At 38.5% G+C, this 16,482-nt stretch overlaps 1 protein-coding gene across 2 annotated transcripts in view; it reads left to right on the top strand.

Moving 5' to 3' along the window:
• Window positions 1-16,482, top strand: part of SCAMP1 (secretory carrier membrane protein 1) — a gene marked incomplete at both ends in the record, with an annotated part of 103,343 nt that overhangs the window by 76,667 nt on the left and 10,194 nt on the right. For both annotated transcript variants that reach the window (XM_080703809.1, XM_080703808.1), the window contains 2 exons: window positions 124-225; window positions 3,037-3,154. In XM_080703809.1, the coding sequence (XP_080559935.1) occupies window positions 124-225; window positions 3,037-3,154 (220 nt within the window). The remainder of the gene's footprint in view (window positions 1-123; window positions 226-3,036; window positions 3,155-16,482) is intronic.

Consider the following 16,482-nt stretch of genomic DNA (forward strand, 5'->3'; position numbering starts at 1 on the left):
TAAATTAGTATGATATTTCTGTTACTTTGAATTTAAGGTTTGAATGTCATCCTGCATGTGAATGTAAAGATAACAAGAAAATGACACTCCCTTTCTTCTCCATCCCCCTTTTTCTTTTTGAAGGAGTGACAGTTCTTTCAGATTTTTTGTGTTCTTCTTCGTCTATATTTGTCAATTTGCTGTGCATGTGCTCCAAGCTGCAGGATTTCATAATTGGGGTAATTGGTAAGTTTATTTACTAGTTTTTAGTTGTTAATCTAATATTTGCTTATAACTTTTGGCATCCTAATATAGTTCATACAGAAAAGCCAGATTTGCAAATGAAAGCATATAAAAGCAAACCCAATCTAAAAAATGTCCCAGGACATAACCTTTGGATAAACTGTTCTCTTTGAAGATTATGTTGCCATTTTTTAAAAAGTGGCACATTATATCTAGTTTAAACCAAGTGTTTATGTACATCAAGAGGTAGAAGGCAAAGGAGACTAAGGATTGGTCAGAGATAGGAGTAGCAGAGATTGTGGGAGGCAGAGAAAAGAACTTAATGATTTGAAGGAAAAGGCTTTTTGTTATGTGTAAAGCATGATTTTAAATAAACAAACACATTTATACATGGACCTTTGTCTTTGAAAGGTAGAATCCCTGCATACACATGTATATGTACATCTTTAACATAGAATCAGCCTCAGCTGATTAGTAGGGGGCCCACAGAAATGGGCTTTCTGGACCCATGCTGGAAGGCAGTAGTAGAGCGGTGTCTTTTTTCTTAGGCACTGGAGAGGCATTGCTTGAGTAAATTGGCAGTAGAGTACACATCTCTAAAGTCTTCTGCCTTCTTCTGTCTTTCATAGTGAGTTACATTCAGTCTAGTTTTTGTATACCCAAAGTGTGTTTGGTGCCACTTCTACTATATTCATAGACTAAAATTGAAATGAACAAGTAACTGCAGTGTGCTGAGGACTAAAGTTCAGTGTGATGCCTCTGAATCAGAGAGTGATTGGCTGTCAGACAACTCTTGATAATTTTGCAGCACTCCTGTTGGGGTAATATAGACATGCAGAGAATTTATATAGATATTATCAGTTCTTGGAATAATAGTTTTTATCATTATTTTAAATAGTGATTAGAGAGCCGGGTATAGTGGTGCTTGCTCATAATCCCAGTACTTGGGAGGCTGAGACAGGAGGATCACAGGTTCAAAGCCAACTTGGCAATTGAGTGAGGCTCTCAGCAACCTAGTGAGACCCTGTTTCCAAATAAGAAAAAAAAAAATTGTGCTGAGGATGTAGGTTGGAGGTAGAATGCCTCTGGGTTCAATCCCCAGTGCCCCCCCCCCAATGCACACAGTGATTAGTCTTTGACATTTAAGGGGGAAAATGCTTTAATAGCACAGATCTTTTTTATTCTTGCAAAAAAGATGTAATTTCTTTTGGTGTTTAGTATAAACTTACAGGGGGAATGTCAAAATTGAGCAGAAGAGCAGGTAACTAAATAGTTCAGAAGAGTCTACTAATAAGGGCACATATGGGATGACCTGTTTAAAAACAGGCCTTATATAATTCAGATAATTTTCCATGATATTTTATTTTGAGGTAGTTATAGGTTCCATGAAGTTGCAAGAAATGCATGCAGAAAGATCCCAGGTGTACTTTTCCCAAAGTAGTTAACTCTTGTGAAGTAAAATATAAAGACAAGGACCTTGACATTGATAGCCAGGACATATCTTCTTATTCCATCACTAGAGGATTCCTCAGATTGCTTTTTATAGCCACATGCAAAATTCTTCTGCACTCATTTTCTCCTTAACCCCTAGCTAATCTGTTTGTCATTTTGGTTATTTTGCCCCCCCCCCCCAGTACTGGGGATGGAACCCAGGGGCATTCTACCTCAGAGCTGCACCCCTAGCCCTATTTTTTATTCTTTATTTTTGAAACAGGGTCTCACTGAGTTGCAGAGGGCCTCACTAAGTAGCTGAGTCTGTCTGTGAACCACAATCCTCCTGTCTCAACCTACCAAATGCTGGGATTACGAGCATGCATCACCATACCCAGCTTTATTTATCTGTCATTTTAAGAGCATTATGGAGACAGAATCATACAGTGTGCAACTGTTGGCTTTTTTCACTCAGCCTAATTCTCTGGGGATTTATCCAGGTTGTTATGTATATTAGTAGTTTATTTTTATTATTGAATAGTATTCCATGTTATGGATGTACCACATTTTAGCCATTCACCATATGAAGGACATCTGGATTATTTCCAGTATGAAACTATTACCAATAAAGCTGCTGTGAGCATTCATAAGCATGTTTTCATGTAAACATAAGTTTTTATTTTTCTAGGATAAAAGTATAACTAGTTGCGTGTTTAGGGTTTTTTGTTGTTTTTGTTTTTTTAAGAAATGAGCAAACTGTTTTCCAGCATGGCTACACTATTTTATATTCCTCTTAACAGTTCTGAGTGGTTCGGCTTTCACTTCCTTGACAGTGTTATCACTTTTTTTTTAAAGTTTAGCCATTCTTACAGGTATATAGCAATAGCTTACTGTGGGTTGAATTTGCCTCCCCCTAAATGACATTGAATACCTTCTCATGTTATTATTTGCCATCTTTATGCCCTCATAGTGAATGTGTCATCTTTGTTTTGCCTAGTTTTTAATTTTTATTTTGCTGAGCTTTTGAAAGTTCTTTTTCATATTTTATGAGCTAAAATTATAATAATGAACTCACAATGCAATAAATGTGGTAAACACTTGCAGCTCAGGAGTTTCATTTGCTTTTGAATTCAGACTGTGCTCTGTAAACTTGGGTGCTGAATGTCTCTGTGACCCAGTTCCTCATCTGTAAAATAGAGATTAAAAATAGCAATTCTCTTGTGGAGTGGTTGTCAGAATCAAATGAGTTAATGCATACATATAAAGAGCTTGAACATTGCCTGGTTCATAAGTGCTGGATATGGGTTAGATATTGTGTTACCTTTAAAAAGTGTTCATTTAACTTAGTTGCCTAGTTATACTCTTGTTTTTATTATTTTGTAGTGGTTGGATTTCATCCCTGACTGGTCTTAACCAAAATATTCCTGTTGGAATCATGATGATAATCATAGCAGCACTTTTTACAGCATCAGCAGTCATCTCACTAGTTATGTTTAAAAAAGTAAGTGAAACTTCATATCTGTAATTTTTATAGTGAGCCTGATGTCAAATTCCCATTTTCTCATTTTGCTGTTTATTCAGTAGAACCTCAAACCACTTTGTTGTTCATGTGTAATTTGAGGATTACTTTTTATAATGAGAAGTTATGCATAGATATATTTGAAAAGATTGCATCATTTTCAACTTCTGAAAACAAAGGGAATTCAGGTTGAAAATCCCAAATCCATCCCAAATTTAAAAACACTCCAAAATTCAAAACTTTTGAGAACTAACATGGTGTCACAGTGGAAAGTTCCACATCTAGCATGACAGGCTGTTGTTAAATGTAGACACATTAAAAATATCAAATCAACCCAGGCGTGGTGGTGCACGCTTGTAATCCCCGCGCTTGGGAGGCTGAGACAGGAGGATCACACGGGTTTGAAGCCAGCCTCAGCTACTTAGTGAGGCTTTCAGCAACTTAGTGAGACCCTGTTTCCAAATAAAATATAAAAAAGGTCTGGGAGTATAGCCCGGAGGTAGAAAGCCTCTGGGTTCCACCCCAGTACCACAAAAAAAAAAAAAAAAAAAAAAAAAATCAAATCAAAGTACCCTCAAGGCTATGATGTTTAGACTTGGTCCTATCCTCAAGGAGTCTCATTATGTATATTCAAGTACTCTGAAATCCAAAGCACTTTTGATCCCAAGCGTTTTGGATAAGGATACTCAATCCATGTTTTTAAATCTTATTAAACTAAAAGGTTTTTTTTTATGATTTAAAGGGTCAATTTGGATCTTTTGGGCAAGCATGGTGGTGCACACTTGTAATCCCAGTACTTTGGAGGCTGAGACAGGAGGATCACAGTTGATGGACAGCCTCAGCTACTTAGACCCTTCTCAACTCAGTGAGACCCTGTTTCAAAAAATAAAAAGACTGAAAAATAGAGCTGGGGTGTAGCTCAGAGGTATAATGACCCTGGGTTCTATCCCCAGTACTGCCAAAAAAAAAAAAAAAAAAAAGGCTGGTGGTGTGCTTTGGAGGTAGAATGTCCCTGGGTTCTGTCCCTAGTAACACACACACATACACATACACACACACACACACACACACACGAGAGAAATTTGGATCTTTTATATAGCCAAATTTCTGTTTTGAATATGGAGTATCTTAGGCTAATTAATAAACAGAAGTTAATTACTCTGTTGAGTGTATATAGTATCATATTTAAAATATATAGACTCTATTTAAGAATAGAAAGTGAGTTGGTTAGCGGGGCGTGGTGGCACACGCTTGTAATCCTAGCATTTGGGAGGCTGAGACTGGAGGATGGCGGTTCTTAGACAGCCTCAGCTACTTAGTGAGGCCCTTTGCAACTCGTGAGACCCTGTTTCAAAATAAATAATAAAAAAGGACTGGGGGTATAGCTTTGAGGTACAATGCTCCTGGGTTCCATCCCCAGTACTAGAAAAAAAAAAGTGAGCTGGCGATAGGTTCAAAGTTGGGTTATAATATGAATTTTATTTTTAGTAACTGCCTAATTATCTTACCTACAGCTCTTCCTGTAGAATTCCCATGACTATTTTTACTGCCTTAAAATAATCATCATAGAGTATAAGATAAGTCAGTTTTTATTTGCTTATTTAAAATTTTATTGTCTTTGGCTATTTATTTGATATTCTATATGTGTTCAAACATGATATAGAGACCCAGAGGATAACACCTTTGTTTTAAAATGATGAAGACTTTTTGGTGGATATCACTTTAAAGAAAAAGTTTTTACATTTTTTTTTCATTTTTTTTACTGTCTGGTATCTTGAGAGTATATACAAGTAATGCATGTAGAAATAATTGCACCTTATATTTAGCTTATTATGTCCCATTGTCCCATTTATGGAACACTCAAAAACTTTAAATTTAGCGACAAATATACCACTTATGGTATCTTTAAAATAAGTGTCTTTAGAGTTGTTCTTTTGTTAAAAGTAATTGGTGAATTATTAGCGATAATATTCATTAATACTGATGATAATTATGTAATAAGTTTTATATTATGATTTCCACTCTATTTTAGTTAATATGTGTCAATTTCATTGAAATATTTGCAGAATTAAAAACTTGGGGACTTCATGGGTTAAGAGTATTAGATTATTTGCATTCTTGAAATACTTGTACATTTGGCTGGGCGTGGTGGTGTTTGTAATCCCCGTGCTTGGGAGACTGAGACCGGAGGGTCACACAAGTTCAAAGCCAGCCTCAGCTACTTAGTAAGGCTCTCAGCAACTTAGTGAGACCCTGTTTCCAAATAAAGCATAAAATAGGGAGTATAGCCTAGAGGTAGAAAGCCCCTGGGTTGCACCCTCAATACCACCAAAAAACCCCCCAAAAAACAGAAATACTTATATATTTGCTTTTTACCCTTCTAAAAGCCCTTTGAAGGCTGGGCTGTGTTCTTTCTATCTTCATTTTGCTACGTATTTTCTCTCTTAGAAGCTTTTATTTTCTGAATTAAACATGAAATTATCTTTTTTAAAGTTACTAAGCCCTATAGGGTTTTCCCCACATTTTCTCCTCTTGCAGCCTTCTATAGCACATATGCCCCCCCTCTTCTCAGGCCTTTGTAATTATGTTTTACTGCAGCTGCTTTTCCTACTCCATTTCTTCATCCACCTCATATATAAAGGTCTCAAATGCAGGTGGCTCTCTGCTCTTTGTGCTGTACCCTCTATTTCTTTGGAATTTCATCCTCCCTCATTATTTCATTCTTTTCTTTTCTTTTTTTAATTTTTTTTATTGGTGCATTATATTCATACAACATATTGGGGTAAAAAACTTGTGTGTACAAACATGTACTCATCGCTGATTTAACCCCTACCCAATTCCCACCCCTTTCCCTTCCCGTCCCTCCCTCCCTTGCTTGGCTTAGTGATTGACTTCGATATGTTTAAGTACATTGTGTGTTTTAGAGATTTTCCTCTTTCCCCCCTCCTTTCTCCTCCTTTAGATTGTCTTGTTTGCTCCTCTATAGGATTTCCTCTTTCAAGAGTTCCTCCTATGACCCATTTTTCCCTAACTCTCACATATTAGGGAAAGCATCTGATTTCTTATTTTTTGTGACTGACTAATCTCACTTAGCATAATGTCCTCTAGTTCCATCCATTTCCCTGAAAATGATGTAATTGAGTTTTTTTTTTGATGGCTGAGTAAAATTCCATTGTGTACATATCACACAGTTTTGTAATCCATTCATCTGTTGATGGACATCTTGGCTGGTTCCATAGTTTGGCTATGGTGAATTGTGCAGCTATGAACATAGATACACATGCATTAGTTTGGTAGTTTGGTTTCTTTTCTTTTGGGTAGATACCCAACAGTGGCATTGCTGGATTAAATGGTAGATTTGTTCCCGTTCTTCTGAGGATTCTCCAATACTGTTTTCCAAAGTGGTTGCACTAATTTGCAATCCCACCAACAATGTCTTAGAGTTTCCATTTCTCCACATCCTCATCAGCATCTGTTGTTGTTTGTGTTTTGAATGATTGCCATTCTAGTTGGAGTTAGGTGGAATCTCAGAGTACTTTTGATTTGCATCTCTCTGATTGCCAGTGATGTTGAGCATTTTTTCATGCATTTATTGGCCATTTGAATTTCTTCTTTTGTGAAGTGTCTATTTAGTTCATTTGCCCATTTTGTTATTGGATGCTTTGTTTCCTTAGTGTTGAGTTTCTTGAGTTCTCTGTATATTCTAGATATTAGTCCTCTATCAGAGGGGTAGGTGGCAAAAATCTTCTCCCATTCTGTTGGCTCTCGATTGAGGTTCTTGATAGTTTCCTTTGCTGAACAGAAGCTCTTCAGTTTCATGCAATCCCATGTATTGATTCTCCTTTTAGTTTGTTGTGCCTTTGGGGTTTTGTTGAGGAAATGTTTGTCTGTACCTATGTGTTGTAGTGTTGGACCTATGCCCTCTTCAAGGAGCTTCAAGGTGTCTGGTTTAATTTCCAAGTCTTTGATCCATCGTGAGTTGACTTTTGTACAGGGTGAAAAAGTGGGATTAACATCCAATTTTCTGCATATGGTTAACCAGTTTTGCCAACACCATTTGTTGAAGAGGCTATCTTTTTTCCAGTGTATGTTTTTGGCCCCTTTGTCAAAAATCAATTGGCTGAAAGTGTGTGGCCTTGTTTCTGGGTCTTCTGTTCTGCTCCATTGGTCTATATATCTGTTCTTTTGCCAGTACCATGCTGTTTTTATTACAATGGCTTTGTAGTATAGTTTAAAGTCAGGTATTGTGATTCCTCCTGTGTGGTTTTTGTTGCTGAGAACTACCTTGGCTATTCTGGGCTTTTTGTTATTCCAGATAAATTTAAGGACTGATTTTTCTATGTCTGTGAGGAATGATCTTGGTAGTTTAATGGGCATTGCATTAAATCTGTAGATCACTTTTGGGAGGATGGCCATTTTAATGATATTTATTCTGCCAATCCATGAACGTGGAAGGTGTTTCCATCTTCTAAGATCTTCTTCGATTTCTTTTTTCAGTGTTTTATAATTTTCTTTGTAGAGATCTTTTACCTCCTTGGTCAAGTTTATTCCTAGGTATTTTATTTTCTTGTGGGAGATCCTGAGTGGAAGTGTTTTCTGAATTTCTTTTTCAGTGGATTTATGGTTGGTGTACAGGAAAGCTTCTGATTTTTTAAGATTGATTTTGTATCCAGATACCTTGCTGAATTTGTTGATCAGTTCTATAAGCCTTTTGGTTGAGTTTGTTGGGTTTTCTAAATATAGTATCATGTCATCTGCAAATAGTGAAAGCTTAAGTTCTTCTTTTCCTATTTGTACTCCTTTGATTTCCTTTTCTTGCCTTATTGCTCTGGCTAGAGTCTCTAGTACTATATTGAAGAGAAGTGGTGATAGTGGACGTCCATCCTTGTCTCGGTCCAGTTTTTAGGGGGAATTCTTGAAGTTTTTCTCCATTTAATATGATGTTGGCAATAGGCTTATTGTAGATTGCCTTAATAATGTTGAGATATGTTCCTTCTATTCCAATTCTCTGCAGTGTTTTTATCATAAATGGATGTTGAATTTTATCAAATGCTTTTTCAGTGTCTATTGAGATGATCATGTTGTTTTTGTCTTTGATTCTGTTTATATGATGAATTACATGGATTGATTTTCGTATATTGAACCAGCCTTGCAGCCCTGGGATGAACCCTACCTGGTCATGGTGAATGATTTTCTTGATGTGGTTTTGAATGCGTGTTGCTAGTATTTTGTTTAATAGTTTTGCATCCAAGTTCATCAGAGATATAGGCCTGTAGTTTTCCTTCCTTGAACTGTCTTTATTCGGTTTGGGTATTAGTGTGATGTTGGCTTCATAGAATGTATTTGGGAGAGTCCCGGTTTTTCTTTTTTTTTCTTTTCTTTCTTTTTTTTTTTTTGGTGGTACTGGGGTTCCTGGAAGCCCTCCTTCCTCCGGGCTACACTCCCAGACCTATTTTATATTTTTGAAACAGGGTCTCTTACGCCAGCACGGCTGGCTTCGAACCTGCGCGATCCTCCTGTCTCCGCCTCCCAAGCGCCGGGATTACAAGCGTGCGCCACCACGCCCGGCGTGTCCCGGTTTTTCTATTTCCCGAAATAGTTTGAGTAGTATTGGGGTTAGCTCTTCTATAAAGGTTTTATAGAATTCACTTGGGAAACCATCTAGTCCTGGGCTTTTCTTTGATGGTAAGCTCTTTATTGCTGTTTCAATCTCTTTGATTGTTATTGGTTGGTTTAAGTGTTCTATATCTTCTTGACTCAGTTTAGGAAGGTTGTATTTATCTAGGAAGTTGTCGATTTCCTCCAGATTTTCCATTTTGTTGGAGTATAGTTTTTCAAAGTAGTTTCTGATAATCCTCTGGATTTCTACGCTGTCAGTAGTAATGTCTCCTTTTTCATCCCTTATCTTCATAATTTGGGTTGATTCTCTCTTTTTTTTAGTTAGGTTGGCTAGTGGTTTATCAATCTTGTTAATTTTTTCAAGAAACCAGCTTTTGGTTTTGTTGATTTTCTGTATTTTTTTATTCTCTATTTCATTAATTTCTGCTCTAATTTTAATAATTTCCTGTCTTCTGCTGGCTTTGGGGTTCAATTTTTCCTGCTTTTCAGGAGCTTTGAGGTGTGTCGTTAGGCTATTTATTTGAAGATTTTCTGTTTTTCTTATGTGAGCACTCAGTGCTATAAATTTTCCTCTTAATACTGCCTTCAAAGTGTCCCAGAGGTTTTGATATGTTGTATCTTTATTTTCATTTGTTTCTAGAAATTTCTTGATTTCACCTCTTACATCTTCTATGACCCATTCTTCATTCAGAAGTGTGGTGTTCAGTCTCCACATGTTTATGTTGTTTCTCTGGGTCTTCTTATAGTTGATTTCTAGTTTCATTCCATTATGGTCTGAAATGACACAGGGAAGTATGTAACATTTTTAAAATTTTGCTCATTTTGTGTCCCAGGATGTGATCTATTTTGGAGAAGGTTCCGTGAGCAGCTGAGAAAAATGTAACCACGCTGTAGTTGGGTGAAATATTCTATATGTGTCCAACAGGCTCATTTGGTTAATGGTGTTCTTTAGTTCTGAGACATCTTTACTGACCCTTTGTCTGGAAGATTGGTCTAGTATTGTGAGAGGTGTGTTGAAGTCTCCCAGCATTATTGTGTTGGGATTTATGTGTGACTTCATGTCACAAAGAGTTTGATTTATGAAAGTAGCTGCCCCTATGTTTGGGGCATAGATGTTGATTATTGTTATTTCCTCTTGCTGGACTATTCCTTTTACCAGTAAAATGTGACCTTCTTTGTCTCTTCTAATATGTTTGGGTTTGAAGTCTAACTTGTCTGATATCATAGTTGCTACTCCTGCTTGTCTTCGAGTACCATTAGCATGGATTACCTTGCTCCAGCCCTTTACCTTGAGTTTGTTCCTATCTTTACTTGTGAGGTGTGTTTCTTGTAAGCAGCAGATGGATGGATTCTGGCTTTTAATCCATTTTGCCACTTTATGTCTTTTTATTGGGGAGTTGAGGCCGTTTACATTCAGTGTGATTATAGAGAGATAATTTTTAATTCCCAACATGTTAAGATCTTATTTGAGATACTGTTTATTCTTCTTTGCTTAGTTGTCTGCTGGATGGGAATTCTTGTTTCTTTGGTTCTGGCGTGTATTACCCATTTCCTCTTTGCAGTTAATCTCCTTGAATATTTTCTCTAGTGCTGGTTTTGAAGACATAAATTCCTTCAGTTGCTGTTTGTCATGGAAGCTTCTTATTTCCCCATCTAATTTGATGGATAGTTTTGCTGGGTAGGAAATTTTTGGCTGGAAGTTGTTTTCTTTCAGAGTTTGGAATATGTTACTCCATGCCCTTCTGGCTTTCATAACTTGGTTTGGGAAGTCTGGAGTGATTTTAATTGGTTTGCCTCTGAATGTCACTTGGCCTTTTGTTTTTGTTGCCTTTAAGATTCTCTCCTTGGCTTCCACATTAGTCAATTTGACAATTATATGGCATGGGGATCCTCTTCTCTGATCCTGTCTAAAGGGAGTTCTATAAGTTTTCTGGACCTGTGTATCGACCTCTTGCTCTGTTTGGAAAATTTTCTGCTATTACTTCCTTGAAGAGATTATTGATCCCTTTGGTTTCACCTTCTTTTCCCTCCTCTATTCCAGTTATTCTTAGGTTAGCTCTCTTAAAATGGGCCCATATTTCTTCAATGTCAGATTCCTGCTGTCGGGTTTTTTTTTTCTAAATTAGAAACTATGTGTTCATTTTTGGAATGATCTTTTTCAAGAAGCGAGATTCTATTCTCCATGTGGTCTAATCTGTTGTTTATACTTTGAATTGAGGCCTTTATTTCAATGATTGCATCCTTTATCTCTTTTTGACTCTCTCTGAATTCTTTTCGAAAGTCCTCTATTATTTCCAAAGTTATTTTCCTGATTTGATCTTCTAGAGATCTTTGGATTTCTTTGTTATCAGATTCTGATGTTGTGGGGTTGTGGGCATTCACTGCTCCATTGATATTTCTCTTTCCCATGATTTTGGAAGTTTGTGCCTTCTCTGGGTTCTTCCCTGAGTCACTACAAGTTCACTTAAGATGCTCTGGATCTCGAGTCTGTGGTATCTCAGTCACCACTACTCCTTTACTGGGTTGTATCACAAAGTTTCAGACCCAGGGAGTCAATCGAGGCTGCCCAAACCGTGGGGGGTGCCAAGTTGGGTGTTCTGACTATGGTGTGATATCTCTGCCACCGCCACTCCCCCACTGGGTTGCACTGCTAAAATCTCCGACCCAGGGAGACTATCTGCGCAAGTCCCTGGGAGTACAGTACTGGGATTTCTCCCCTAGGGGCCGCAATTTTACTCATGGTTGTTGAGTGCGCTGATAGAGCTGTAGTGAACTCGGTGGATTCGCTGCTGCCACCACTGGCAATATGGCACCACTGCCATGCCCTCGGCCGTGATGCAGTGTATTTCTTCTCTGGTTTTGAGCTCCGCTCTGAGTCCCTGCCAGGTGTGCTGTGCTCGGCCCTTGGGAGCTTTAGATGTTCCCTGCGCTGACAAAACTGCTGACTGCCGGCCGGCTGTTCAGCACTTGCTCACCTCGGCTCGCTGTCCACCCCTCCTCTCTGGAGCCTGGTGGCTGGTTGAGTGCGTTGGTCTTCAGTTGTCTGGTAAACTCTCCGTTGCTCCTGGCAGTAAGGCGCTGCTGTCGCGTCCTCGGCCGTGAGGTTGGCGTAGTTCTTCTCTGGTTTTGAGCTCTGCTGAGTCCCTGCAGGGTGTGCTGATCCCAGCCCTTGGGAGCTTTAGATGCTCCTTGCGCCGAAAAAACTGCTGACTGCCGCCTGGCTGTTCAGCAGCAGCTCACCTCGGTTCGCTGTCCACCCCTCCTCTCTGGAGCCTGGTGGCTGGTTGAGTGCATTGGTCTAGAGCCGACTGGTGAACTCGCAGCTGCCGCCAGCAGTAAGGCGCTGCTGCTGCATCCTAGTCCGCAAGGCCGGCATACCTCCTCTCTGGATTTGAGCTCCGTTCTGAGTTTCCCTTCTCTCTGGAGCCTGGTGCTGCTAGGGAAGATGTAGGCCGCGCCGCGGCTCTGGGTGCTCCGCGCTGTGGCTAGGGCCTTTCCAGCCACTTCACGCCGTGGCTCCGGCTGCTCCGCGCTGCAGCTCTGCCCGCTTCGTGCCGTGGCTCCGGTTGCTCCGCACCGCAGCGGCCACGGCACTTCGGGCTGGTTTCTTTCTGGTGTCTTGTTTTTCCAGCCCTCTTTTTCTCTGTCCCTTGTATTTACAGTTTTTATTTCTTTGCTGATGGTGTTTTCTGGCTCTGAAAGGCACTGGTTTTGTGGTAATAGAGTTCGATTGTTAGCGGGACTTGTAAGTGCCACTTTCCTCCGTCGCCATCTTCCTGGAAGTCTTTCATTATTTTCTATGTGAATAATCTCGGGTCTTGGCTTTAGGCTAGGCAATACTCTATGTAAACCTTGAGCAGCGTCTTGAGCTGGTCGTGGATGTCTCCAGTTAGCGGTGTGTTTGTGATGTAATATCTCATCACAAATGTGATGGAATATGCCATTGATGCTTCTTTTCCTTCTCAGCATTGGCTTGCCTTCCACAGGTTCTGACTCGTATTCAAGAAATATATATTAAGATCACCTAGTAGATGATTCCACTTATGTAAAATGTCCAAAATAAGCAAATTCATAAAGACAGAGCGTAGGTCAGTGCTTGTTTGGGGTGGGATGTCACTTCTGGTGGTTATGGAGTGTCTTTTGGGGATGATGGAAATGTTCTAACATTGGGTTGTTTAGATGTTACATTCACATCTTTTTGAATATATTAAAGCTGTTGAATTGCCCTTTTTTCTAGTGTGATTGGTACTTGGGGAATTGAATCCAGAGGTGTTCTGCCTACAAGCTACACCCTCTGCCTAATGTTATTTCTTTTTTGGAAACAGCGTCTTGCTAGGTTGCTGAGAGTCTCACTGTTTGTGAGGCTATCCTCAAACTTGCAATTCTCCTGTCTCAGCCTCCCAAATACAGGGATTACAAGCATGTGCCACCATGCCCGGCTAAATTGCACATTTTAAGAGGGTAATTCTATGGTATAAATTCTATGGTGTAAGTTTTAATTTCAATGAAGTATTTATTTATTTATGTATTTGTTTGTTTATTTATTTATTTATCGGTATTGAAGATTGAATCCAGGAGGATATTACCTCAGAGCTAGATCCCCAGCCTAGTTTTATTCTTTATTTTGAAACAGGATCTCAGTAAGCTGCGGAGGGCTTCATTAATAGTTGAGGCTGGTCATGAACCCAGATCCTCTTGTCTTAGCCTTCCAAGTACTGGGATTACAAGTGTGCGCCACCATGCCCGGCGAAGCTGTTTTTTAAAAAGGGACATTTATTGAGTATATACCTTAAGTGAGATGGTATGATGTACTCTTTGTGAATCTATTTAACATTTATGTGAGTGCTCTGATTGCTTCTGTCAGTGCTTGCATCATCATCATTGCTGTTGTTGTTGTTATTATTATTATTATTATTATTATTATTATTATTTTATTATTATGGTACTAGGAATTGAACCCAGAGGCATTCTACCTCTGAACAACACTCCTAGCCCTCTTTATTCTTTATTTTGAAATAGAATCTCACTAAGTTCCTGAGGCTCTCACTAAATTGCTAAGGCTGTTCTTCAATCTGCTGTCTTCCTGTCTCAGTCTCCCAAGTACTAGGATTATAGGCATGAGTTACTGTGCCTGGCCATTATTTTTTTTTAACTTGACTTTGGTTTTCCTCCCATACCTTTTTAGATCACCTTTTGGATATTTTCTTAGCATCCTTTCCATCCTCTTCCTTCCCATTACCAGCCTCAGCTAATTCAGAACATTTTCTGTAGGTCACTAAATGCCCTGTCACCTTCTTTCAGTCCCTTTTATATGGAGTTACTATGTTAATCTCAAGCAACAAGAATATTAAGCCAATATTCAATAGATTTTTTTTATGTCGAGTTGGGGGTGAGGCCTGGTGGTGATAGCTGACAACTTCTGGATTCACACTTTCTACTCTGGTCAAACCAATCTGCTCACTTTGTTCAGATCCACCTGCATGCTTCTGTGTGCTGGATTTTTGTTCATGCCATGCTCCTTAACCCAAGGATATATTGTTTCTCTGTCATTTGAATACCTCATAGTATTTTTTCAAGACTCTGTTCAGATACTGCTGTCTTTCACAGACCCATTTTCATTACCCCATGTCTTAGAGGCTATGTAATCCTCTGTTTTCTTGGGGGAACTAGTTGTCTGTATTTCTTACTTGGGACCTGGACATAAGCTAGTTTATATGCTTTGTAGTGTACATATTCTGGGTACCCCTCTTGTTAAGTTTCTCCAGGGTGAACCCGTGTTATGGCTTGGAATTAAATGAGAGCAAGGACTTTGCTTTGTAACCATGCAGCTCAGATTGGAATTCTGACATCTTCACTTACGTGATGTGACCTGAGGCAGGTGTCCACAGGCACTCGGCTTCAGAGGCCTCAGTCCACTCCAGCCTGCGAGCGAGCAGTGTCTCAGGCAGCATTCTCATTGCTGTGACTCTCAATCCTTGATGACCACATCTAGAGGAAAGGAGATTTAGTAGCTCCCAATTCTGGAGGTTTCAGAGGTTTAAGTCCATATTAGGCATGGTGAATCTTGTAGAGTGCAGGGCATGTGTTAATTCCACAGTGTAAGCATAATGGACTTTTGTGTGCAAGGTTCTGAGCTCTTCAATTTGGAATTTGTTCCCCTTTCTGTTTTCTAGGATTCAACCATTGAAAGAAAAACTTGTAGAGCTATGTTCATCTTCATAAGCCAGGAATTCAAAAGAAATATGGCTATTTACCATATAAGATGAAAGTGTTGATTTGAAGCATACTCTGATATTTTGGCTTCATAGAGAGAGAGAGAGAGAGAGAGAGAGAGAGAGAGAGTGTGTGTGTGTGTGTGTGTGTGTGTGTGTGTGTTACTGAAGAATGAACACAGGGGTATTTTACCTCTGAGCTACACCTACAGCCCTACTTTATTTTTTATTTTGAAACAGGTTCTCACTAAGTTGTAGAGAGCCTTATGTGGTTGCTGAAGCTGCCTGCAAATCTGTGATCCTCTTGTCTCAGCCATCCAAGTACTGGGATTTCAGATGTGGCCACCAGGCCTGGCTTGGCTGTATTTTCCTAAAACTTCATAGTTAGAGAAGTTAGACACTTATTTTTATATATGTCCACTGTCTGTTGATGTTCTGCAAATCTTTAAACTTCCCTGGGTCTCATATTCTTTACCTGTGAAATAGAGTTTATTTTCTGTATAATTTTATGAAATATAATAAATGATGATTATATAAACCAAAAATAATTTGGGGCAGATTTTGCTTCTCTTACTGTGATATAAATTAAGATCCAACAAAAATAACTAGTTTTTCTCTTTTCTTTTTCATATCTGCTCCCAATAGGTTATCTAATACCAAATCTTCTAAGGGTATGTAGCCATAGTTTATAACCACTAGGGGTCAGGCTCTTCATGAAAGTTAATACCCTCTATAAGTGACCTTTGCACACTATTTTGACTCCAGAATTATTGAAATTTATTACGTGCTCTCTCTCTCTCTCCAGACCTAGATAAATGTGCTCTTTGGTTATTTATTTGTTTTAATAGAAATAAATATAATATTGAGAATTTTGTTATCATTCTGAAGTCTCGTATAATTGGAGTGGGTTATCACTGGTTTAGAGTATCCAGAATGTCTTTGTTTCTTCTACAGAATTTTCTTAACCCAAATTTCAAGTATTGAAAGGTTATATGCTTCCTGAACATCTTTACATGTAAGGAAACAATTCGGTTCTTTAACTAATTTGTTTTCTCTCCTATATTTCTAAATTTTATTTTTAAAGGCCTCATTTCTATGTTAAACTATTAGAGCTGGATAATGGTTTGGGGCTGTGGGGAAAAGTACTTATAAATGGGTCAAGTAACAAAAAATGAATGATTAACAGGAAACTATTAGGGGAATCCAGAAATTTCTCTTTCCTTAGTTGATAAGAGTTAGAATACCATAGGAAAGTGATTAATAGATACTATATAGTCTTTATGCTTTTTTGGACCTGGTTTTGATTTATTATCTTTTCTACAAACTTTGAAAACTTGTTCACAAATTTTCATTTTACATTAGTCAAATAGTTACTAATGATTTTTGCTTTCCTAAAGAATATTAGACAAAATTTATTTCACTTCTTTAATAACCAGGTTTGTGTAAGTGCTTTAAATTTGTTTTGTCACTTATTGAAAT

The sequence above is a fragment of the Muscardinus avellanarius genome (assembly GCF_963383645.1).
Source record: "Muscardinus avellanarius genome assembly, chromosome: 1".
Taxonomy (NCBI): domain Eukaryota; kingdom Metazoa; phylum Chordata; class Mammalia; order Rodentia; family Gliridae; genus Muscardinus; species Muscardinus avellanarius.